Below are 24,015 nucleotides of genomic sequence, written 5' to 3' on the forward strand. Positions count from 1 at the left end.
TTAGAGGGTCTTGTAGCAGCCCCAGGAGCATTTCTGCACCTGGGTTTGCCATGTTAGCACAGAGCTTTGCCCTCTGTGACCTGCTGAAGCCCTGCTAGCAGCCTCTCTTAGGGTGGCTGCATGAGTACAGAGCTACTGAAACCTGTAAGGAAACGTTGGACGTCCCTACAGACGAGTCCATGGCACCCAGCCATCTCCTGGCAGCAGAGGGGAGCACTCTGTCTCATGGATATCCTGCCATCACTCAGTATGCTTCTGATGGGCCAGAACTCTGTGGGGTCCGTCCCCATTTTGGGACCCATGTGACAAGTGGTGCTGCATCCCCATCCTGTTTCCATCCAGTACGATGGGATTATGTAAATATCCCCATGCTCCGGGAGCAGCAGCAGGCAAGTAGAAATAAGGAAATACATATGGAAATCTAGCAGCTGCCTGTTAAGGTGACCTCTGTGCTGCAAACGTGCTGTGCGTGCCACTGGGGGCTCCCTGCAGCCCCCCTTCTGCTGGTGGGATCTTCATCCTCCTCTTCCTCACCCTGCCGTCCCCACACGAGGGGTGAAGTACAGACACAAAAGGATTGGATACGCAGCAGGGCAGCCCCCAAAATGTGCTCCCAGCCCTCTGCCAGCCACCCGTTTGCTCTGCTCCTGTCCTGATTTTGCAACCTTGCGTAATAACGCACCGGGTGAGCCACGTGGCAGAGCCGAGCCCGACGGCGCTGGGACTTGAGGAGCATCCGAGAGGAGACGCAGCCAAGCGATCTGCCACGGGGGAGGAGTGGGAGGTGCGTAAAAATAAGGAGAAACTAATTAAGGGGATTATTATCCTCTTAATAAGAGGAGCGGAGACGAAGAGCGGCGTGGGCTGAGTGCAAAAAGCTCCGTCTTGGAGCTGGGCAGCAGGCAGCAGCCCCGTGGACGTGGCAAGGGAGCTAGCTGGGGCGGCAGGAAGAGCTCGGCGTGCTGTGGGTGTTGCTGGAAATAGGGTTTTAATGGGAATGGATTTTGCTACAATGAAGCAGAGGCGGCTGAGCCATGTGCTGAGTGTCACTGTCTTCGTTTTTCCTCTTTTTTTTTTTTTTGTAGTTTCTGTATTTGATTGTGGTGTGAACGGGAGCAGCAGAGTTGGCTGCATATGACTGTGGGGTGGGTTCTGCCTTGAGGTCTGGGTGCAGCTTGGCCTCAGGAGGAGAAAAGGCAGAGGAAGGCTCTGCAAGAAGGGTGAGGGTTTGCTGTGGGGCTGAAGATGCTGAGATTTCATAGGGGAGTGTGTTTGGGGATGAGGTTTGCATGGTCACCAGGACCCAAAGGACTGTCCCTACAAGAAGCCAGACTGCTTTCCCCATTGGGATTTCTCTTAATCACAGCAACAGAGCTGCCTTGAGCACTGTCAGCCCTCCTGGAGCCTGAAGACATTGTCTGAGCGCATCCCACAGCCCTCTGGGAGGACGGTGGGTTCAGCCTTGGTATCTCTCTGACACGCTGAAGGATGTGGTTCCTTAGGGCTGGGAATGGGCTGCTCCAGTCCTGCCCAAATTTGCTGTGTTTTAATGCAGTGCTGAGCATCCTCTGTCCCTGCGGGACGGTGCTGTGATTAATCTGTGCTCCTAAAATGGCCTCACTGTTAAAAACAGACTGATGTGCAGCACGTGCTCCCAGTGGCACCACACTCGCTGTTGTGAATGGCTGCAGGGACAGCTTAACCCTTGCCTGTGTCTATGTTGGATTGCAGGACTGCTTAAAGCTGACAGGGGTCCCCTAAACCCACTGCAGGAGCGGGCTCCTAAACACAGCAGGAGCATGGATCTCACCTCCCTTCTGTTCCCTCCCAGTATGCACAGCACTCCCAGTACATCCATAGGGCTGCAGGAGCATCACACATGCTGATTTTGCTCTCGGAGCCCATCCTTGCATGGCCTGTGTTAGTTATCTGTGCTGCACCTCACGTGCTCCGATCAGCGCATAGGAAACCATGTCATCGACCCAGAAAACCCACAGCTTTGGGATTAAATCTCCAACCCAGCCCTAATCCCCGGGCAGGCAAGGAGGCTGTGGCCAAGGGTCTGGGGTGATCTGCACTGCTAAAAGCCTGCACACAAATCCCATTCCTTCCCCTACAACATTTCACCAAAGGCAAGGGCTGGAGTAGCAGCGTGCTACTAACAGCCTGGCTCTCCAGTTACCTGTAAAGGCATTCATGCTGCTAGGATGGCAGTGCAAACCTGGAATTGGAGATCTGCACCCAGGTCCTTTGGCAGAGCTGGGACGGTGCTAGGGAGCAGTGTGCTGCTCTGGGGCTCCAAAGGAGCAGGAGTTGCCACGTGTCCCAGCATCACTGGTGGGCTGCTCCTCATCCTACTGAGTGTGGCTGTTGGGCTGGAGGGATTATAGGAGCCCAACCACACTGGGGGATTTGCTGCTGTCCCCACTCTAATCCCCTGTAAGGGCTGGATTACATGGTCCCAGCTGCTGGGAGAGGGGCTGGGGTTGCTGTGGGGGCTTCACCCTGGCACTTGGCTAAAGCTTCTGTGACTGTGGGACAGGATCCCTGCAGCCAGCCCTCATGGGGGCTGCTTTAACAAGTCACCCACAGCAAGGTTTGGGTGCAGCAATAGGGCTGGGTGCTGGCATGGCCCTGCTGTGTGCCACCCTGTAGGGAGCACCTGGGAAGAATGTTGGGTTCTCCATGCTGTGTACTGAGGTGTGGGCTGGAGCAGCTCTAATCCACATCTCCACGTTGAGGCATTAATGAGCTTCCCCATGCCTGTGCACTGTTATTTTTGGCGGTGCTCTGAGCTGAGCCCTGCACTTCACAGCTCCCTTCTCGCAGCCCTGTGCTGGGTAGCAGTGGCTCTTGGCGTACCCGTGTCCTCCTTTCAGGATGCTGCTGAGCAGCTGGGGTCACCCCAAGGGCTCTGCAGGGATTTGCTGGCGTTTCAGCCATCTGTGCAGCTCTGGACGTTCCCCTACATTGCTGCTTTGTGTGCCCTGGCTGTGGGTGCTGTGCTCACCATCCTTGCCATCCAGCTGTGTGTGAGCTGATGTGGGGCTGAGACCAGCTCCATCCTGCGTTCCTTGCATTTCCCCTTTTGCTTTCTTCCATCCACTGGGGATGAAGAGAAAAATAAACCCTCTCCTGGTTCAAATTCCATATGCATCTCGCTGTTCTCAGTGCAAACTGCTACATTTTGTGTTGTACTGTGTGACCGGAGCACTGACGTGGTGTTAATGTGTTCTGAGCTAAAAAGAGGATCAGAAATGGCCCTTCCCTTGGGATATTTTCTGCTAAGCAGCAGCACAGCTGTGTCCCTGCCTTTTGACGAGTCCAGGAAGGAAGGGAGCACTTATCTACGCAGCACCAGGAGCGTGCAGAGCAGCAGGATGTTCTTTCCTGTGATGAATGAAGAAGCAGCCCTTGCTGCATAATGCACCTTTGAAAAGGAGATGATGGGGTGCATCTGGCTGTTCCCTTCTCCCACGCTGGGTGATGGAGCAGTCCCATGGGGCTGTTCCTGCAGGACCCTGTGCAGTTTTAAGCACAGTCCCTTGGCATCCATCATCAGGCTGTATGGTTGGTGCTGGGGGCAGCTCTGCTTGATGGGGCTTCTGAGGTGCAGAGCCTGATGTGATGGTTCACCTGGGTGCATCTGTGCTGATTCACTTCATCTGTGTGTTCTGCGTGGCTCATCGCTGCCCTCAAGGTGTGTGACACTGTCACCTCATCAGTCTTTAAGCAGACACCGGGTCATCGCTGTCAGCCACATCAGTAACCTGTGGGATGTTAATAACGTTCTCATTAGTCTGCAGCAAGCTGTGCAGTCTGATGTTGCAATGAGAGTGTGAATGCTGCTAGGTCTGTCTGTCCCAGGGGGGTCTCTGTGACACCCTGTGTCTCCCTGTACTGGGATCTGCAGGAGCCTTGGAGTTGCTGTGCCACAAAGCCACCTTGTGCCACTGTATTCTGATGGCATTTGCAGCCCTGTTGCCCAGAGCTGATGCATAATCTTGGAGAGAAGAGCTCTGCAGCCCTCTGTCATCTGCCTACAGGTGTTGGTGGGCTCCCCAGGACCTTGTGCCTGCACTGCAGGGCTCGCTGCCATCTATGCTCACTGGTGATGTGCCAGAAGGGCTGGGCAATGGACAGTGAACCTCTGGGCTGCTCGGAGGTGACTCCACAGCCTCCTTCCCTGCCCCCCTCCTCCCATTTCCTTCTTCCCTATTTTCCAGCTGCCTCACCCAAAGCCAGGCTGGATGCTGTGCCCTATCCCATATTCCCTCTAATCTGAAGGACCCAAAGCAATCTCCCACTGTATGGGGCATGATGTGCATGTCTCTGTTATCTATAGGATGGCTTTGCTGTGTGCCCTTGCCCTGCTGGGGGGCCTCTCACTTGCTGACATCCCCAAGGATGGCCCTGAGGACGGCTGTTCTCCCTGCACCGTATGGATTTACAGCTCTGTCTTGCTTGCAATCCAGCTCAGGTTAAATTTAGCTGCCACCCCATAAGGGTTTTATAAGCTGGATTTCTCTGCGTTGCTCCTACAAAGGCGCTACGGCTGTGGTTGTCTGCACCTTTGGAGTGAAATGAAGGGGTGGTGACCCACACCAGGATTGGCCTGAGGGGGCATCAGTGACAGGGCCACCACTTTGTCCTCGGCCACATCCTTGCAAGTGACAGCTCCACAGAGCTTTGTCACTGCTGGGGATGAGGTGACAGCCACCAACCAGCACGGGAAGCAGCAATGCATGGATAGTGACATGGATGCTGCAGGCTGCCTGCCAGCATTGCCACTGCCACTTTGAGGTAGGCTGGGAGTGGGACACATCCCATATTGGGGCTGTACAGCATTGCTCTGGGTGTTGTTTTAGGGTGGCTGGAGCATGGATGGAGTCTTGGGCACTGCTGGTGTGAATGGGGCAGGTCCATGAGGCAATATGGCACTGCTGTGATGGTGCCTTGCCTGCGAGGAAGGACAGGCTGAGCTGCAGCCCCAGCTCTTCTCTCAGCTCTGGGATATGAACCCCTGGGGCTGGGGCCTGTCTGTGTCACTGTGGTTGCTCAGTGCTGTCTGCAGGGTGAGGACAGCTCCTCCTGGCTCTGGTGCTGCTTCCCGTTGGCTGTGCTTCAGAGAATTTTTGTGCACACAGACGTGTTCTTTCCTGGAGTCATTTGCAAAGCACACAGCAGCTGCGGCTCTGCAGCAGCACCAGCCCTGCAGAAAGCACCAGGATGGATGCCATCGAGGGATGATGCTGTCCCAAAGCAGCAAGGACCTTCATGTCCCTATGCTGAGCAGCAGCGTGCCACCACAGCGTGCCCAAGGGCTTGGAGACAGCTGACTGGAAGAGGAAGATGTGGAAGGGGAAGGTGCAGCTCTTTGGGTTTTTTGCAGCTTTAACTGCATGAAAGAAGCCGTGCCACATCCTTTGATGGAAGGCAGCAGCGAGCAGGGCTTTAATAATTGCATCTGACAGCTGAGGAGGGCTGCAGCCCCAGAGACCATCAGAACACAGCGCTTTGTGTGTGCTTCTTTGTCCTGGGGAGAGATCAGCATGGGTGTGCTGCTGGTTGGTGCTTCACAGGGAGCTGCCCTGGAATGGCACCGGCACGTCCCCTTATCATCAGTGAAGGTGAGGAAAGCCCAACCACTGATAAAGGGCCAGGAGGAGCCAAGGTGCTTTTCTTTGGGACACCAACACCATGCATGGGTCCTGGGATTTCTCCTTCAGCCACTTCAGCTCAGGAGGGCCCATCTCCTGTTCCTGTCATTTCCTGTCACACCCCAAACATTCCATTTCCCCTCACCACCTTAAAATCAGTGCTCAGCCACTGCAGGCTGCTGCCAGAGCATCGTTTCAAAGCCCCTGGAGCCGGGACAGCTGGCACTGCCCATGCTGGTGCCAGCCAGCAGCACTAAATGGGTGTTTGGGGTCGGGACGGAGACCTTCAGAGCAGGTAATAAGCTTTGCTGGGTGTGGAAGGTCACGCTGCTATCTGATTACTTACCCTTCTGCTTTCATCCTCTTATTGCAATGCATCAGCGTAATAGGAGAGGCGAGCCTGCCAGCTCCACATGGCTTAGTTTGAATGGGTGCTGGGAGGAAAGCTCATGGAGGAACAAGAGATTTTCTTGGGAAGGTTCCAGCCTGCAGCTGGGTGTGAAGGCATTCGGGGCATTAGGGCACGGGGTGCCTGGTGTGGTGTAACAAGGGAATGGGGACCTGCGTGGTTGGAGCTCAGGTTGGTGCAGATCTCAGCAGTGCTTCCTAAAGTCAGAAATGGGAATGGAAAACCTGAAAGCTGCTGCTCTGTGCTGCTTGCCTGCAGCATTTTGCTGCGTTGTTTCTCGTGGTGTTAAGCAAAAAACTTCCCCTGGCTGAGACTCAAATCTAGCTCCTGGCCAAAGGTTTGAAAGAACCTGATGAGTCAGAGCTTTTCTTGGATAAACCCTTTTAGAATCTATTCACATTACAAAAGCCAAAACCCTGATGTTGCATGGCTGGGAAATAACTCAGCATTCAGGTGCCATCTCCCTGCTTCTCAGTGCAAGAAGTTTAATGGGTACTGAGTCGCAGAGATTTAGGGGAGGGAAGAGAAGGAGCAGCCCTGCCCCTGTGCTTAACCTGGGGCTGATCACACGGGAAGCAGCTGTGCTGAGGAGGCTCACTGCCCCAACCTGATATAAAAATAACCTACAAATAGAGCTTGGAAGGTTCAGACACAGGACATGCAGCTCCTGGCAGTGTCCCTGTGCTGAGCGGACATCCTGTGCATGGAAATGTCCCATTGCACATCCTGCACATGGAGATGTCCCAGTGCACGCCCTGTGCACGGGGGAGGCACGGTACTGGGATGCACACAGCATCCCATGGGCTCTCGTGCTCGGTGTATCTGTCCATATCCCTGTGTCTGGTGGGTCCCATTCCCTGGAAAAGGGCCCATGGTGGGGACAGGAGGGCTCTGGGGCTGTCACCTGCTGTCCTGCCTGACTTCTCCAGGATGGGAGTGAATGAGCTGTATGAGCTCAATCGGGGCTCCCCAACTTTGGGGATGTTTTTCCTAGCCCCAAGGACGTGGGAATCCTGCAAAGCTTCGGGCTCACAGTTCTCTCAGCTGATTTCTCCCTTCCTCCCCTGCAGGCTTGCCGTGATTTCCTGGACTTAGCAGAAACTCACAGCCGAAAATGGCATCGGGCACTGCAGTATGAGCGGGAGCAGCGGATCCGGCTGGAGGAGACCATCGAGCAGCTAGCCAAGCAGCACAACAGCTTGGAGAGAGCCTGCCGTGGGGCACCGGGCAGCGCAGGCAGCACCGGCACCGCCAAGGGTGAGCCCAACGGGTGGGGATGGGGAGCAGGCATGGGCAGTGCTCTCTGTGAGAGTGCTGCACCCCCAAACCATGGCTTGCTTGTGCTGTTTCAAATCTTATCCCTGCTAACAGGGCCGTGGTGTTTGGAGGAAACCCAGGAATCCCCAAATGCTGCTGAGTTCACAGCTGCAGTGTGGCTCATGTTCCCAACTAGGACTCATTTGCTGCTTGCAAAAGTTATTTATCGGACAGTAAAATCAAATGGCTTTGGATAGCAGTGCCAAATGTTCATCCCTGCAGGAGGCATTTGTTACAGCCTGGTGGCCAAAAGCTGCGTGTAGAGCTGTGTCTTATTTTAAAAGAACGTGTGGGCTTAAGGGAGCAGTGAGCTGTTGGAGAGTAGTGCCTGGTATAGGGGCAGGCACAGCAGCAACCTGAGCCCGTCACAGCGGGCATCCTTGCTCCTTCAGATGGACACGGGGACAAGGAGGTGGCTGTGTCTTGCCTGCAGGTTGCTCAGCAGCATGGGGTGCAGCAGGGATGGGGATGCAGCTGGAGGTTCCCTCCTGGTGCTGCACACAGCCCTGCAGGACACACAGATGGTCGCACCATTCCCATTGCTGGAGCAGTACCACCACCCACAGCTCTGCGATGTGGGAAGTTGCCCACCTCGTAAGGTTGTGGTTTAATATGAAATAGCTGCAGGAGCTGTGGGAATGGATATTTCAGAGGTGGTCAGCTCTGTGCCATCCTAGCTGCTGGAATAGAGACTGTGTGGCAGAGTACTGAAGCTGGTACCTGCGATGAGGCTGTGCCCAGGGGGCAGTGCCACGTCTCCCCTTGTGTTTGGTGTCTGTGGTGTGCACGTGGCTCAGGCTTTTGGCTTCCTGGCAATGAGGAAGAACAGAGCAGGAGACAAGGAGCATCTCAACCCCTTTGTGCCACCAGGGAGCGTGCAGTCTGCCAAAGGAGAAGCCAGTGATGAAGATGAAGAGACGGAGTATTTTGATGCCATGGAGGATGCACCAGCTTTTATCACTGTAACCGCAGACCCCAAGCACCACAGGTACGAGCTGCAGCCTTAGGGTTTGGTGAAACTCATGGGAAAAGCATGGGAAAGACTGCCTGTTGGGTGTTGTGCTTAGCTTTGGGACAGCACCTGAGTGGTAGTGGCTGTACTGCACTGCTGTTCCCACCTTCACCAGGTGGCTCTTTGTCCCTGCAGGCGTTCGGGCAGTAACCTGAGCGGGGCCAGCGAGGGCCACCCTGAGGACTGGAACCTGGAGGACAGCGTGAGTTGGGCAGAGTGGGTGGGATGTCCAGTGAGATGAAATGGCTCTAGGATTCCACCTGGGTCCTTGGCCGTGCTGGGTGAGACCCATGCTCCTCCTCTTGCTTTTGCAGGTATTTGAAAGCTCAAATCAAAGCAGCTACAATGAGTCCTGCAAAGATCTCCTGCCGAGGAAAAGGAGACGGAGCCGCATCCCTGACAAACCCAACTACAGCCTTAACCTCTGGAGCATCATGAAGAACTGCATTGGCAAAGAGCTCTCCAAGATCCCCATGCCTGTAAGTGAGCCCCAGGGGTGTTGCTGCCATGCTGAAGGTGCTGACCTCAGGGTTTGGTTCAGTGCAGAGCATTTAGGTTACTGCTCCAGGTAGTCCTGCAGGTGCTGCAGCAACCCCTGAGAAGGAGAGAGAATGTGTCACCGTGTGGCAAACCCAGGCTGGGGTCTGGCTGCCATTAATTTGAGTTGTCCAGTGCTCTAAAGAGCCAGCACAGGCAGAAAGCTCAAGCAGCTAGGCAAGAGGATGCTCAGCACGGAGTTGTGCTGCTAATTGCTTTGTGGTAAATGGCTTTGATGTTGTGGCTGTTGCATTAGGGGTTGTCTGCATCAGGCTGGCTCTTTCTTTGGGGCTGATTTCTGCTCCTATGCTGGCTGTAGAGCGCCACAGAGTGCTTGTGGGGTGCACCCTGGAGCTGGGGGCATTGCCTGAGCATCTGCAAACCCAGGGAGGAAGAGGGACCAGGGCACCTGGAATCTCTGCAGATGCAAGTGTTTCACTCAGGACAAGAGGACCTTGCTATTTGGAAAAGTGGAGGAGAAATCCCTGCTGTTATTAGTCTAGAAATGTGTAACTTCTCATCCTCTGTGAGTGCAGGGGTATCCTACTGCTGGTTTATACCTGGAGTGGGCTGTGCTGGTTGCTACCCACCCAGACCTAACACTGCCTGTAGCAAACCTCTCTCAAAACTGTAACAGAAAGCAATTTTCAGAGCACACCAGCCCTGTCCAGGCTCATGGATCATTTGCAGGCCCAATAAATGGCATGGGTGCCACTGCAAGTAATTCATTTCCCCAGAGCCTGCCACGTCCTGGCAAGCACAGGAGAATAGATTTTATGTCTTAGAATGGTACCTGACACACTTGAAGGTGAGTTTGTCCCATCCTTGTGCTGTTGCCAGCTGAGAGCTGCAGCCCAGCACTGTCAGTTAGCATTGCTGCAACAGCATCGAGATTAGATAAGGACATGATGGGTACAGAAAACAGTTCAGGATGTGAAATACTGACAGCTGTGGTGCTGAGAGAAGAAAGCTCTACCTTTCCTCACATTCAAACCCACCAGAGCAGTCACAGCCTGGCAGCAATGCATGGCTGCATGTCCCAGGGGACGTGATGCATGGAAAACCTCCCCGTGCACACACTGCCTTCCTTCATTTGAATGAATGAACATTGCATTATTTGGGAGGAGATCATCTTCATCCCTCTGCTGGAAGGTTTTGCTGTGTGACAGTGCTGGAGTGGGATGCAGCTGCTGCTTTGTTGTTGAGCTGCCTACATCTCTCCCGAGGTTCTGCTGAGCTGGCACTGCTGTGCTTCTTGGTGGATGCTTTGCTGCCCTTGCTACATAACTGCCTTTCTTGGATGCTGTAAGATCCCTCCTGCTTACAGACTAAATCCCAGAGTGGAACAGTCTGGAGTTTGTTTTCTTTAATATAAAACATGTAACTTGGCTTATGGAAGTGGTTCTCCCATCCTTCAGCCATCTGCTCATTCCAAAATAGAATTTTTGTTGTGAACTGGAAGCAAAAAGGGAATTTCAGATGGTTTGGAGGCAAAAGACTTTCCACTCATGCAACAGAAAATATCTCACTTGTCCTTTTTTTTTTTTTATGATTTCACTTGTTTCTGATACAAAGAATTGCTGAAATCAAGCACTTATTTTTTTTCCCAAGGACATTTGCAGCAATGCAAACATCTCTAATTAACAAAGCTACGATTTAGGGCTGGAAATAAGGTGAGCTGAGGCTTCCCCTGGGACAGGGCTGTCCCTCTGCCCATTGCTCTGTGTTGTGTGGCTTTTGTCAGTGCCCCTAAACGGGAGTTTAAGGTTGTGTCAGTCACTGGGCTGAGGGATGGAGGTGCTCAGGGACGTTCCTAGCAGGGAACTGGGCTCACTACTCAGGGTCATTCAGGGGTTTGGGGCATGTATGACCTGCCACAGTGTTGGGTTAGCTCATGGGCTGCCAGCTCCCAGCCCGGCTGTTCCCAGCTCAGCCCAGCTGGGCCACTCCAGAGCCCTCAGGCACTTGTGCTATGGTTCAAGGAGCACGTTATAGTGTGAGTTTCTTGTTTTATTTAACATTTACTCGATGCTGCAGAGGCAGTGCTTGTGCAGAGCTCCCTGCCACATCCAGCCCTGTGTCACAGCGCATCGGGATGTGGTGCTGGAGTGCCCAGCTGGCATCCATCCTGCTTTACTGACCACCACTCTTCTCTCTGCAGGTGAACTTCAATGAGCCACTCTCCATGCTGCAGCGGCTGACAGAGGACCTGGAGTACCACGAGCTGCTGGACAAAGCAGTCAAGTGTGAGAGCTCCACAGAACAGATGTGTTTCGTGGCAGCCTTTTCGGTGTCTTCCTACTCGACGACGGTGCACCGCACAGCGAAGCCGTTCAATCCACTGCTGGGGGAAACCTATGAGCTCGACAGGCTGGAGGAGCTGGGCTTCCGTTCCCTGTGTGAGCAGGTGAGCTGTGCAGAAGGGCTCTGTGTGCCTGTCCTGCTCTTTGTGGCTGGCCAAAGCAGCCCTTTTGTGTAGGAGATGCAGCATCTCCTTGTTTCGGTTCACTTCATGGCTGGATGGAGCCTCAAGATCTTGTTTCTTTCTTGTTATATTGCAAAGTTTTCCAAGCTTGGTGGCAACCTGAGAACCTCCAGCATCCCTGTGTGCTAATCACAGAGTACATCTGATGCTCATCTATCAACCAGCAGGTCTTAATTAAAAACCTGGGGAGCTTAATGGGTTGAGACTTTGGAAGGAAATTGGCTCTTTAAAGCATAGCATGCTCAGCTGGTGCTTCCCATTCTCCTGGGGATGGACAGGGCTGTTTATCGCCACTGTAGGCAGGACATCATTTTGGGGGGGAGGGAGCCCAGGAGGTTGCTGTGCTGTTCCAGAGACAGAGTGACCATCACGTTTCCCAGCACTCAGGAACAAACCCATAGGCCTCTGACACTGCAGAAACCAATGTAGACTCAAGACCTGCAGTGCCAATTGGCACTGAGACCCATGGGGTGAGGGCTGTGTGTTAGCTGTTCTGTGGGGCTGTGCTTGTAAACTGTGTCCTCCAGGTGCCCGGTCTCTGGCAGTGCTCTGGAAATGCTGCACCTTGTTCAGAGGGAGGCAGGAACCTTTTTTGATCAGGGGAGGCAGCCTAGATAGCTCCTCAGAAGGGTACAATGTGTGGAAAGGGTTTTGCTGCTAGTCCAGATGTGGAGCAGGCTCTAGGTCACATTGTGCCCCTCTGTGCCAGTGAGAGCTATCATGTGAGTAAAGGTGCTTTGGTAGGTGACCTCCAGGATTTATATCCCTGCTGACCCTACTTGTAGGTATTTCTGACTCTTCTATGTGCCTGTTCCAGCTGCCTTAGGTGTATGAGTACGTGAGTTTTGGGTGCTGATGCATAGTGGGGACTGGAGAGGTTCATCCAAAATTCAGTTTGCCGTAACTCAGAGCAAAACAACTCTGTTGCAGCACTCTGGAGCATTTGATCCGTGAGCAGAGCCTCTAAATCTGCCTAAATCCTGGCCCTGTGTCAAAGGGCAGACTGCGGGCAGGCCTGAAGCAGCCCAGTGTTGGTGGTGCAGTCAGTGTGTGCTGCCCTGGGTTGTGCTGGCACTGTGGGATGGATAGATGGACAGACAGACGGATGTTGTTCCCATGGCTCTGAACATCCCTTGGCCCACTGACATGCTGAGTGAGGCATTGGTAATCCAGTGCCTGAAATCCATTTATCCAAATAGGATTTTCTCCTGCCAGTGACAGTGGGATTTAATGGAGAGGTTTTGGCTCTGCTCACGGTTGTAATCCAGTTGCTCGGGGCACTCAGGCTGTAATTACCCTGGTGCAAAGTACCTCTGAACACAGTGGCTTACATACTCCTTCCAAGGGGCAGTGCTCGAGTGGTGTCCCTGGAGCCACCAGGTGGGCTGTGCTGCAGCCACATCTGCTTCTTCTGTCTGTGTCCATGGGAAGGCACTGCAGTGCTGGACAAGCTGCAGGCTCAGCCTCTGAGCATCCTTGGGACCAAAGCTATCACCTCTTTTTGGGTTCTGCAGCGATGACTGAGCACTGGATAGGGCCAGCATTTGATGGGCTGTCCTTTCTCCCTCCCAGGTGAGCCACCACCCCCCAGCAGCTGCCCACCACGTCTTCTCCAAGCGAGGCTGGACGCTGTGGCAGGAGATCACCATCGCCAGCAAGTTCAGGGGCAAATACCTCTCCATCATGCCTCTGGGTAGGTGACCTGGCCAAGGGGATGAGAGCTCGCTTGTGCCACATCCTATGACACTGAGAGCCAAGCAGCATTTCCCCATGGGCTTTCAAAATGAAAGCTTTTAGAGGACAGAAGGCAGGCATTGGAGGTGCTTTGTGCTTGGGCACCCATCCTGTCCCCACCCTGAGCCCAGGCTTTCCACAGGTGCCATCCACCTCGAGTTTCACTCCAGTGGGAATCACTACGTCTGGAGGAAAGTCACTTCCACTGTTCACAATATCATCGTGGGCAAGCTTTGGATTGACCAGGTCAGTGCCTATGGGCTCTTTGGGGAACTGGGCAGTGTGGGGCCAGGTCTGGCGTGGGGTGTTTTACTTGGGCCCATCGTGCCATGGGGCTGGAGGGGATGGAGTGGGGAGCAGATGTAGTTCTGCACTGAGGTTGATGTGCAGCTGCACAAATGACGACTAATGGCTCATTTGTCTCCTTGCAAAGTCTCTCACTTGCTGTGATTCTGTGTCTTTTATCTAGTCTGGTGAAATAGAGATTGTTAACCATAAGTCAAAAGATAAATGCCAGCTGAAATTTACCCCCTACAGCTACTTCTCCAGGGATGTCCCCCGAAAGGTACGTAGCCAAAAATCTCCCTGCTTTTTCTTCTGGCCTGGCTTTGCCCTCTCAGCTGGGTTCTGTTCTCCCAGCTGGGCTCATGGGGTCCTGGCGCTGGGGTGGGATGCAGCCAGCATGGGGCTGCGGAGCTGCACCAGCAACTCAGTGTGCCACAGGTCCTTGCAGGTGGGGGCTGGGGACAGAGCTGACAGCTGGGACCTGTGTATGGCACTGGGGAGGATGAGGGTGGAGAGCAGAGGGGCTGTGTCAGGAGGGGACCTTGCTGGGTTCTGTCCTTACGTCTGAGGATACAGAGCACCACTTGAGTCACTGCATTTCACTCCTAGAAGGCTCTGGATGCTTTCAGAAGCCACCAAAGCCATCTCTTACACTGCTGTCTCTCCTGCCAGGTGACAGGGGTGGTGAGTGATGCTGATGGCAAAGCCCATTATGTCATGTCGGGCACATGGGACGAAAAGATGGAGTGCTCCAAGATCGTGCAGAGCAGCCATGGCAGCGCTGGCTCCGAGGGCAAACAGAAAACTGTCTACCAGACACTGTCCCCAAAGGTCTTGTGGAAGAAGTACCCCCTCCCGTGAGTCCCATCCTGTGGTGTTGCTTGCTGTGTGTCTGGCATGCTCCTTGGGTTGGAGTTCTGCTTTGCTGGCTGTGGCAGGGAGTGATGTTGTCCCCACGCTGGCTTTGCTTTTAGTTTCTCCATATCAAACCAACGAATCTGTGCTTCCCCTGAACCCCTGCAGGCATCATTGGCATCTCCTCCTAGCCTCCTGAAGGCACCATTTCCACTTATAGAGTGGGGTGCAGAGCTCCTTAAGGGTGGTTTTGGGGATCAGAATAACAGGTATAGTGTTTTTGGAGGGCTGGCGTGAGAGACAAGCACCTGAAGGGATGGGAGCCCTGTTTGTGGTCCTCATCAGGTCTGTGTATCTGCAGGGAGAACGCCGAGAACATGTACTTCTTCTCCAGCCTGGCCCTCACCCTGAATGAGCCCGAGGAACGCGTGGCTCCCACGGACAGCCGGCTGCGTCCCGACCAGAGGCTGATGGAGAGCGGCCGCTGGGATGAGGCCAACGTGGAGAAGCAGAGGCTGGAGGAGAAGCAGAGGGCTGTGCGCCGCAGGAGGGAGGCTGAGGCTGTGGAGGCCCTGGAGGAAGGTGGGATGTTGTGGGGTGGAGAATGAGGGGCTGCAGGGAAACCTTGTAGGGTTGGGGAGGAAGGACAGACTGCTCATCATGGAATCGTTGAGTCCTAGAATCCTAGAATTGTTAAGGTTGGAATAGACCTCCAAGATGAAGTCCAACCACCAACCCATCCCCACCGTGCCCATTTGTAGAATCATAGAGCCATTCATGTTGGAAAGGACCTCTAAGATCACCAAGTCCAACTGCCAACCCATCATTACCATGCCCACTAAGCGATGTCCCTTCGTGCCACATCATTTTGAGCGTTGAGGTGGAGATGGGCTGATGGTTGGGCTGGATGACCTCAGTGGTCTTTTCCAACCTTAATGATTCTGTGATTCCATCTCCACATTTGTCAAACACCTCCAGGGACTGTGACTCCACCACCTCCCTGAGCAGCCCATTCCAATAGCTGACCACTTTTTCCCCATACCCAACCTCATCTTCATCCCTTCTCCCCATGCAGGCAAGGACTACGAAGGCTACATCCCACTGTGGTTTGAGCGGAAGGTGGATCCCATCACAGGGGAGCTGATCTGCACCTACAAAGGCGGCTACTGGGAGGCCAAGGACAAGCAGGACTGGAGCTTGTGCCCTGATATCTTCTGAGCTGCCGTGTTTGCTCTGGTGTGGCCAGCCTGCAGCAGGACAGACAGATGGAGGGACGGCGAGGACACACGGCAGCATCCTGCCAGTGCTTGACAGTGCAAATAAACACACACACAGGGAGAAATTTGACAAAGAGAATCTAAACAGGGATTCCAAACCTATTTTTTTATGCACTAATAAATAGCATCTTTTCTTTTTTTTTTTTTTTTTTTTTTTTAAATGGTGGCTTTTTCAGCTACTAATTAGGAAAGAGGACACGTGGCTCTGGTTTGTTTTTAGCCTAAGGTATTCATTGCTGTCAGGAGCTGCTGCCTGTATCTTTCAGCACCTCGGCTGTATCGGCTGAGACAACAACTTCCAAAGATGCTCGCGCCGTGGGATGCCGTGCATTTGTGTGAACTCTTTCTTTTGGCATCTTTTCCCCCATTTGTTGAAAAGAAGTTCTGTTCTTGGGTCAGATTCTTTCAAAAACAAACAAAACCAGCTGTGAATCTCTGCCCAGAAAATAGCAGGGGCTGTGGCTGTTGCTGGAGGCTGCGGGTGGTTCCTACAGCTGTCCCCATCACACCCATCAGGATGTTTCAGCTGATGACCTGCTTTGTTTCCATGACTGTGGTGCTGCTGGTACAGAGAGGGAGGACCCAAGAGGTGATGTCCCACCACGACAGAGGGAACCAGAAACCTGCACACCTGCATTTCATTTTTCTCTGGGTCTTTATCACACCGTACTGAGTGCTCCCTCCCATGGGCCACCTGTAGCTGGACTTCCACATCCCCATCAGAAGATAATTAGCAATAATGAACTTTGAGGCAATGGGAACTGCGAAACCCACGGAACACTTATGCAATCAGGTTCCTCCACCATCAGTCTCCTCCTGGTTGGCTTCTCTTCCAGCACCTGCTGCCTGCAGCAAACCTGTGTGTACAGTATACATAGACCTTGTATGGCATAACAGTAGTGAGTGGCTATTGGAGTGGCAACACCCACTGATCTCAACGTGTCCCTAAATCTTATTTATTTGCTTCTAATTTATATATATATATATATATAAATATATAAAAAAAATTATTTTGCTTAAATTTCTATGGTACACAATAGATGAAAAATGATGAAGACAGATGCATCTGTCTGAGTTTTTGTAGCACGAGGATAAGTGCTTCCCTGGGCCCATCCCCAGGCAGGGTGTGTAGGGGTGATGGTGATTCATTCCCAAAGTGGAGAAGTGACATTTTGCTCCAAAGCTCTGAAAGCTTTGTTTGTGTTAGCTGCTTGAATGCAGCTGACTCCAGCTGTGCCACATCCAGCCCCAGGGCACACAGATCTGCATTGGAGATGCTCCCACCTGAATAATGCCTTATATTCTTCTTCTTTTTTTTTATTTTTATTTTTTATCAGTGCAAGAGAGCTGGGAAAGGTGAGCAGCCTCTGCACCCCAGAATGTCCCAGAGCTGGAGCCCCGTGTCCCCAGGATGCAGGGTGACATTGCTCAGGGACTGTTGGCACCATGTCCTACAGGTGGGACACTGCAAGCTCCTGTCCTCTGTTCCCCCCCTCCCCTTGCCGTGTCTCTCCCAGGATCACTGTTACAGACACTGCACAGCTTAGCAGAGCCTGGGGAGTGTGAGGAGCACCCTAACAACTCAAATCCCCCCCCCCCTTTTTTAGGCTAATTTTAAAACTTGTGGTATCTTTCAGAGATCACCGAGCGGCAACACTTCATCTGAGCACCATCTCCTGGTCTTTCTGTTTCCCCCCATACTCCCCACCAAAGGATTTTAATGTCATTCTACTGTAAATGCTGTTGAATGTATTTCTTTTCGAGCAATATATTGTGAGTGACCCCCCTCTTCCCCTACACGGTAATAAAACTTGGATTCAGGAGTTTTAAAAGGTGCAGTGCTGAGGTTCTCTCTCGCTCCCCAGATCTGCAGGTTGGGGGTCTTGGAGGGAGCCCTGGGTTGGCTGAGCTCTGGGCATGAAGTGGCCCTGCTATCCAAGGAGTGTTGGTTGTCCATTTGGAGGCCATGGAGGCCCAGGGAAGGGTTGTCCAGGGAAGGTTCATGTGGAGGTGATCCAAAGGAGGATGGCCCAGGGGAGGAGATTAAGGGATGGTGACCATGGGGAAGTTGTCCAGGAGGTGGCCTGGGGGAGAAGGGCCAGGTAAGCAGGGATAGGAGAGGTGGCAACGGGGAAGATGCTCTCCATGGAAGAGGTTCTCTGGGGGAGGTGGCCCAGAGGGGACAGAGGACCAAGGAAGGGGCAGTTCTAGGAGGGCCAGGGCAGGAGAGGATCTGGGAGGAGGTCGTAGAATCATAGAATGGCTTAAATTGGGAGGGACATTAAAGATCATCGAGCTCCAGCCTCAGTGATTTGGAGAGATGGTACTGCAGGGTGTCCCAGGGTGAGGATGGTCCCGCAGGGGGAGGAAGTCAAGGCTGGGAGGGACCAGAGAGGTGTTGTGGTGGAGGAGGAACAGACACAGAGCCTCAGGGGCAGTTCCTGGGAGGAGGCCCAGGGGAGGCAGGCTGGGACTGGCCAGGACACCACAAAGTTGCCAGGTGACAGACAACAGCGTGCCGAGCAGCTCCGGGCTGCATTGAGCTTGCTGACCTCTTGTCTTTTACCAGGGAGGTGCCACTGTGCGCCCCCCAGCCATCACACAGCTGAGCCCTGCTGCATCCTGCTTGGGACGTTCACTCTGAAGCGTAATGAGGACCTTGAGCCTTCTGGAGCAGAACCCTGCGATCTGGGGCGCTCCATCCGTATCCTCCCTGCAGCAGCGCAGTGCTGGGACACGTGGCAGAGCCTGCAGTGCCTCTCCTGACACTGTCAGTGTCCGTGGGATGGCTGGTGAGTGGGGATGGGGAGCTTCACTTGGTCTGTGCACGCAGCATCCTCCAGCTGTCCCCATTTAAATAAAGGGACAGTGCAACACAGAGGGCAAAATGGTGAGCGGTGGAGAGCAGAGCTCATGTAGGGCTCACATCAGGTGGACGTTCCTTGCTGCAGCAGTGGAGCATGCAGCATCCTGCCCCTGTGCCTTTATTGCCATGCTGTGCTGTTGTGCTATGGGATAAATTGCTCTACCCAAAGCCCACACAGTGACTCCTGCTCTGTTTGCATTTTGGCAGGAGCTCCAGCTGAGGGCAGAGCTCTGGCTGCAGATCCCAGCTTGGGGGGCTCCAGACCTGTTGCTCCCCACACAGGGCTGGTGGAACGTGGAGTGCGAAGCTGCTGGGGGTCACGGTGGGGCAGCAGGAGCAGCTCCAGCTCTGTCTGCACCGAGGATGTGGCTGCCAGGTGTTGGGAGGACACAGTGGGGATCTATGAGGAGGAGGATGATGGCAGTGGGCAGGATGGGGCCCTGCTCCTGTGTCTGTGTCCCTGGCAGGATGTGTCCCCACAGCTGATGAGGAGGGGGAGCCTGGAGTCGCTGGGAGCCAGGATATCTAGGCTGAGCCAGAGTGGGGCTGAGACCCCCAGCCCGGCCACCTCCAAGCACCCAGCACAGGGGAGGGGGGATGCATCCCACTGGGGACCACGCTCCAAGGCAAAGCCCTCAGTCACCTCTCTGCATGGTGGGGATGGGGACGCTGGACATCTCCGGAGACCCTCAAGCAACTCAACCAGCAGGAGCAGGGCCAGGGCCATGGGACATCGCAGATGGCAGGAGCTACCAGCACAACGGGGGAGGCATGGAGGGGATGTCATCCTCACTGCGGAGAAGGAAGGAAATGGTGATGGGAGGAGGAGAGCTCTCTGTGAGTGTGCTGCTGGCCTCAGGGTGCTGGAGCTGAAGCAGGCGACCAGGAGGGATCACAGGGGGCTTGGTGGGGCTGGGGACCCTCCTGGGGCTGGGTGATGGTGGGGCCATGTGGCAGCGAGGGTGGGCAGCCCAGGGTCAGTCTCACTTGTTGGTGGGTTTGTGGTGTCCCCAGCCCTCTCTTACAGGCACCAAAGCAGCAGTGGAACCTGCTGGGAGATGCAGCCCCCGGGCAGAGAGGCAGCATGGGGTGTCCTGCCCAGGGCTTGCAGCAGAGCCCCGCTGGCAGTACTGGAAGCAGAAGGCCGTCCTGTCCCACAGGGTGCGTGTGGATGGGCATGGTGGGGTGGCTGTCCCCTTACGGAGGGTCCCTGGGTCCCACACGGGACCTCTTCCAGACCCTACAATGGCCATGGAAAGGCTGTCAGCATGGGGACATTTATCAAAGAAATCAATTACAAATGAAATCCTGAAGAAAAACCCTCCAGCATAGGGGCGACTGTTCAAAACCAGTTTGTAAAAGTCATTGCCTTCGTCAAGTTAATTAGCTGCATAAGTGCCAGCTGAACATGGCAACAATGCCCAAGGCTTGATGGATTGGTGCCATCCACCCTTGTCCATCCTGCTCCCTCCAGCTGGCAGCACTGCGCCGGGCCCTGAGGAGCAGCCAGGAGGGGATGCAGGAGCCAGGAGCTGGAGATTGGGGCATGCAGAGCGATGGGGATGGGGTCAGGTGTGTGCCGTGACCCTGCTCTGGGGTTCTATGAGCAACGAGGGAGTTCTGGGGTGTCCCACTGGGTGATGCTCTCCTTTCTGCAGGGCACGTGCGTGGGATCGTGTGGAGAAAGTGGTGAGCACTCTGAGATGGGCGAAGGGAGGGGGGTTTCAGAGGGACAGGTTGGGGGGCAGCAGGGCAGGGACTGGGCTGGCCGTGCCATAAGAAAGGAGGGAGGAACAGGAGGGAGGCGGAAGGGGGGTCCTTGTCTCAGCAGGAGCAGAAGGGCTGTGCTGGATGCCCAGGGAACGTGAGGAGGAAAATGCTGGATCTCAGAGAAGAGAAGCGGGAGCTGCAGGAGGTTGGTGCCCAACAGGGGTGCTGTGGGTGGGGGCTGTATGGGAGGGATGCATCCCTTGGCAGTGCAAGGCTCTCACCCAGCCACTGAGTGTCCCATTTTGTGGTATGAGTGAACTCCTAAAGCCTGTGGGAAGGCTTTAATTGTAGAATCACAATCACAGCACAATTGGGTTGGAAGGGCTCTTACAGCCCCCCCAGCCCCAATCCCTGCCCTCAGCTGGTTGCCCACCACCAGATCAAGCTGCCCAGGGCCCCATGCAGCCTGACTTTGGGCACCTGCAGAAATAGTGCACTCATAGCTCTCAGAGCAGTGAGCTGAAATATGTGGTATTTGTGGGGAAAAGGAGTGCTCTGCTCTGGCTGTGCGTGGGCATGGCTGGGGGTCCTTGGTTCTCTACAGAGCCTCAGGAGGGAGGCCAGTGCCCCAGGTGCAGTGGGGAGCTGGGTAGTGACACAGCCTGCACTCGAGGGATGAGCCTTGCTGGCACTGGCCAGGGATGTGACACCTTTCCTGCAGAAGCTCTGTGGGCTGGAGCTCCAGATGTGCTCCATGCTGCGGCAGAGGCAGGAGGCCCTGGGGCAGCTGCGGGCAGTGCTGCAGAAGGAGAGGATGGCTGCAATCCAGCAGCTGCAGAAGAGCCTGGAGAAGGTCAGGGGTGGAGTTGGGGCATGGGGTGTTGGTGGCTTGGTGCCTGAGACCCTATGGGTGACCCTGTATGTGGACTGCAGGTGAATGGGGCCGTTTGTCAGAAATATCACCTGGAAGAGCTGGCAGCCCCAAGAGCCCTGAAGGAGCCACCGACCCCAGCCAGAGCCCTGTGGGATGCAGAGATGTGTGTGTGGGACCCAGCCTGGCCACCCCCTCCTGATCCTTCCAAACCTGGGTTGAGCCATGACACAGGTGTACAGAAATTCTGTCTCTTCCCCGTCCCCAAGCACTGTGCCTGGCCTCCAGCAGCACCAACGTGGGGTCCCAGGGGTCCTGCACCACATCCAGTGCTGCCTGCGGGAGCTGCAGGTGAATGACTTCAGTGTGCTGGGAGCAGAGCTGGGCACGACAGCAAGTGAGGAGGTATGGGGACAGCCCAGGACAAAGGATTCGCCCACTTACCTCACCCAATGGACAAATCCAGAGTATGAGGTGCTCTGCTATTGAGTGCTCCGAGGGATGCTCAGCCTGCTGGGAGCAGTCCCACAGCAGGGCTCAGGGCACTGCGGTTTGGTTTCTAACCTAGCAACCTTGGGTAGATCCTATCACCACCCCATATGGGATTGGGGACATTGGGCTCATCTGTGGAGGGCTGAAGGTGGGAGGGGACCTGCTGGTGGGAAGGGACCTGCTATGGGGAGGCCATAAGTTTCCTCAGGAGTCCTCATCTGTGTTTTCTCAGATGAAGAACGGGGTTCTTCTTCACCTCTCCCACTGCAGCAAACCCTCAGCCTCCCATCTCCCACCCTGGGATACAACCATGGGATGAACCTTAAAGGCAAATTGGATGTGGTGCTTCCCTTTCTGTTCCACCACGTTTTCATGGGTTGTGGCTTTCTCCTAGAGGTTCCTGATGCCACCTCTTGCCGTTCCTCCAAGCCCCAATGGGAACAAGCTCACTGCTACGATCAGGACTCGAGATGAAGCATGGAGGTGGTGATGCATCCCTCTACTTCCCCATGCATACCCAGAATGATCAGTTGTGAAGCTGCTGAACGGTTCCCACGGAATTTCCTATGTAAAAACTTCCCTTAGGTCCTGGCTGGGCTCTTTCCCAGAACTGGGGACCATGGGACAGCATTTTGGGTGTGATGGGTGAGGTTGTGTGCCTCCACCAGGCTGCTGTCCAAGACCCTGCTGGGAGAACCTGGATTCCCAAGCAGCATCTTTACTCCTCACACTCATTTAGGAGCTTGGAATGGAAGAGGTCCATGTTGCAGGAGTGGTTGCTCAGTGAGGAGGGGATGAGATATGGGGAGTGAGGGCTGGGGGAAGCCTTGTGCCTTCCCAGGGCTTGTTGTTGGCTGGGCCATGCACACAGGGAGTGCTTTGGGATGGCTGCAGGCAGAAACACTTCAGGAAAAAAAAAAAAAAAAAAGCTTAAAAATGAGGAATTGCTCTATTTAGGAGCTTTCAAATAATTTTAAGGAAGAGAAACGTATTTCTCAGTCTTCACACTTCTCAATGGAGAAAATACTGTTTTTAATTTGCAGGAGAATGCCCAAGGAGAGTTTCTCTGCGTGCGAGGGGGGAAATGAGCATTTCGTGCAGTACTGATTGCTGCACTTTTGTGCAGGAGGAGAGAGGGGGTGCAAATGGAAATCTTTGTCTGCTTTCTTCCCAATCAAAATAAAAACGTTCCTCACGATGTTTTTCTGGAGTGGGGAGATTTCTGAATTTACTTGTGATGCACAGCTCTGTTTATAAGCTCCCTTTAGGTACTGCAAGGCTACAGTGAGGTCTTCCAAGAGCCTCCTTCACCAGGATACCCCAAAATGTGATATTTCTGCTTTACCTCATGCTTGGAAGATTCGGAATGCTGATGCAACCTTGAAATCACCCAATGCAATACATGTCCCTATGGAAGGCAATGCAAGACCCTTGAAACAGATGTTTAACATACCTAAAACTGGATGAAATACCACTGCTCTGTGCCAGGAATTATGAACTAGGATATAGATTTAAAGGGAAAAAAAAAAAAGGGGAGATTTTTGTAATTATTGTGGGAAGTTCTGTTGGAGCAACTCGTAATTATTGACCCAGCCCTCTGGTACAAACCACTGTTCAAACATTGATGGATGAGAGCTGCTCATCTCCCCAAGGAAAATAAGGATTTCAGTCTAGGAAGGCGAAGCTATTTGTGATAATGGTGATTGTGATTATGTGGCAAAGGTGCCTGGGACTGAATTGGTAACAATTAAGGACTGAGGGTGTTTTGGGGGAACTCTTATATCAAGAAAACAGGGAAATAGTTATCTCATGTGGTATAGTTATAACTAGAAAAATAATAAAATGGAATAGAGTGGAATGAAGCTGGACAGAATGGAATGGAATGGAACAGAAAGAGGGGAGGGGAGGGGGGGGGGAAGGGGAAGGGGAGGGGAAGGGGAAGGGGAAGGGGAAGGGGAAGGGGAGGGAAGGGAAGGGAAGGGAAGGGAAGGGAAGGGAAGGGAAGGGAAGGGAAGGGAAGGGAAGGGAAGGGAAGGGAAGGGAAGGGAAGGGAAGGGAAGGGAAGGGAAGGGAAGGGAAGGGAAGGGAAGGGAAGGGAAGGGAAAAATAATCCAGTACACAAAGTGGGTAAAATGAACTGAAGCCAGACTGACCGTCAAAAAGAGCTGCCTACTCATGACAGTACTGCTTAGCTGGAAGATTACTTGCCTTCTGCTTGAGTGACTGTGTATGTTTTTACGGAGAGCACTCACCCATTAGAGATATTTACTTATGGAAATTGTCTCCTAATGCCTGGGGATTGCAGACACCTGTGCTTCCTGGCTGATGTATTTGCTTTGTGCTGATTAAGTTCCCCCTCTAAGGAACGCAGGGTAATCGGTGGCCTCCTCATCTCATCTCATGAGAACCATTTTCGTCTTCCCTGACGCAGGCAGAGGAGGGAGGAACACTTATGTCAGATTGATGATGTCCCAGCAAGGCGAGAGACGTCTGGATAATTGGTGG

At 53.8% G+C, this 24,015-nt stretch overlaps 2 protein-coding genes across 5 annotated transcripts in view; both read left to right on the forward strand.

The window, feature by feature from the left end:
• OSBP2 (oxysterol binding protein 2) overlaps nucleotides 1-15,693 on the forward strand; it is a 60,016-nt gene extending 44,323 nt beyond the window's left edge. For both annotated transcript variants that reach the window (XM_031592158.2, XM_090120922.1), the window contains 11 exons: nucleotides 7,140-7,326; nucleotides 8,257-8,374; nucleotides 8,534-8,600; nucleotides 8,713-8,877; nucleotides 11,097-11,342; nucleotides 12,993-13,113; nucleotides 13,297-13,400; nucleotides 13,624-13,719; nucleotides 14,112-14,296; nucleotides 14,656-14,876; nucleotides 15,370-15,693. In XM_031592158.2, the coding sequence (XP_031448018.1) occupies nucleotides 7,140-7,326; nucleotides 8,257-8,374; nucleotides 8,534-8,600; nucleotides 8,713-8,877; nucleotides 11,097-11,342; nucleotides 12,993-13,113; nucleotides 13,297-13,400; nucleotides 13,624-13,719; nucleotides 14,112-14,296; nucleotides 14,656-14,876; nucleotides 15,370-15,512 (1,653 nt within the window). In that variant the 3' untranslated portion in view covers nucleotides 15,513-15,693. The remainder of the gene's footprint in view (nucleotides 1-7,139; nucleotides 7,327-8,256; nucleotides 8,375-8,533; nucleotides 8,601-8,712; nucleotides 8,878-11,096; nucleotides 11,343-12,992; nucleotides 13,114-13,296; nucleotides 13,401-13,623; nucleotides 13,720-14,111; nucleotides 14,297-14,655; nucleotides 14,877-15,369) is intronic.
• Nucleotides 15,694-16,618: 925 nt separating this feature from the next.
• Nucleotides 16,619-22,692, forward strand: LOC149915504 (uncharacterized). 3 transcript variants are annotated; one of them, XM_090120923.1, is made up of 11 exons: nucleotides 16,619-18,363; nucleotides 18,645-19,274; nucleotides 19,465-19,598; nucleotides 19,912-20,009; nucleotides 20,096-20,126; nucleotides 20,266-20,352; nucleotides 20,869-21,000; nucleotides 21,081-21,184; nucleotides 21,288-21,423; nucleotides 21,905-21,993; nucleotides 22,554-22,692. In XM_090120923.1, the coding sequence occupies exons 1-11, from the start codon at nucleotides 18,222-18,224 to the stop codon at nucleotides 22,615-22,617; spliced, it is 1,647 nt and encodes a 548-aa protein (XP_089977049.1). In that variant the 5' UTR covers nucleotides 16,619-18,221; the 3' UTR covers nucleotides 22,618-22,692. The 3 variants fall into 3 exon arrangements, with proteins under 3 accessions (XP_089977049.1, XP_089977050.1, XP_089977051.1); XM_090120924.1 differs by lacking the exon at nucleotides 19,912-20,009 and having other exon boundaries at nucleotides 21,261-21,423; nucleotides 21,905-22,662; XM_090120925.1 differs by lacking the exon at nucleotides 19,912-20,009 and having other exon boundaries at nucleotides 20,269-20,352; nucleotides 21,261-21,423; nucleotides 21,905-22,662.
• The last annotated feature ends 1,323 nt before the right edge of the window (nucleotides 22,693-24,015 follow it).

The sequence above is a fragment of the Phasianus colchicus genome, chromosome 18, assembly GCF_987193195.1.
Source record: "Phasianus colchicus chromosome 18, bPhaCol1.hap1.1, whole genome shotgun sequence".
Taxonomy (NCBI): Eukaryota; Metazoa; Chordata; class Aves; order Galliformes; family Phasianidae; genus Phasianus; species Phasianus colchicus.

What these genes read in the sequence shown, in the direction of transcription:
- LOC149915504 (XM_090120923.1), top strand. Translation starts at nt 18,222, where the DNA reads ATGAGGACCTTGAGCCTTCTGGAGCAGAACCCTGCGATCTGGGGCGCT. An exon ending in AGCGATGGGGATGGGGTCAG is followed by an intron (nt 20,010 to 20,095) that starts GTGTGTGCCGTG and finishes TCCTTTCTGCAG; the next exon opens with GGCACGTGCGTGGGATCGTG. An exon ending in TGCAGAAGAGCCTGGAGAAG is followed by an intron (nt 21,001 to 21,080) that starts GTCAGGGGTGGA and finishes TGTGGACTGCAG; the next exon opens with GTGAATGGGGCCGTTTGTCA.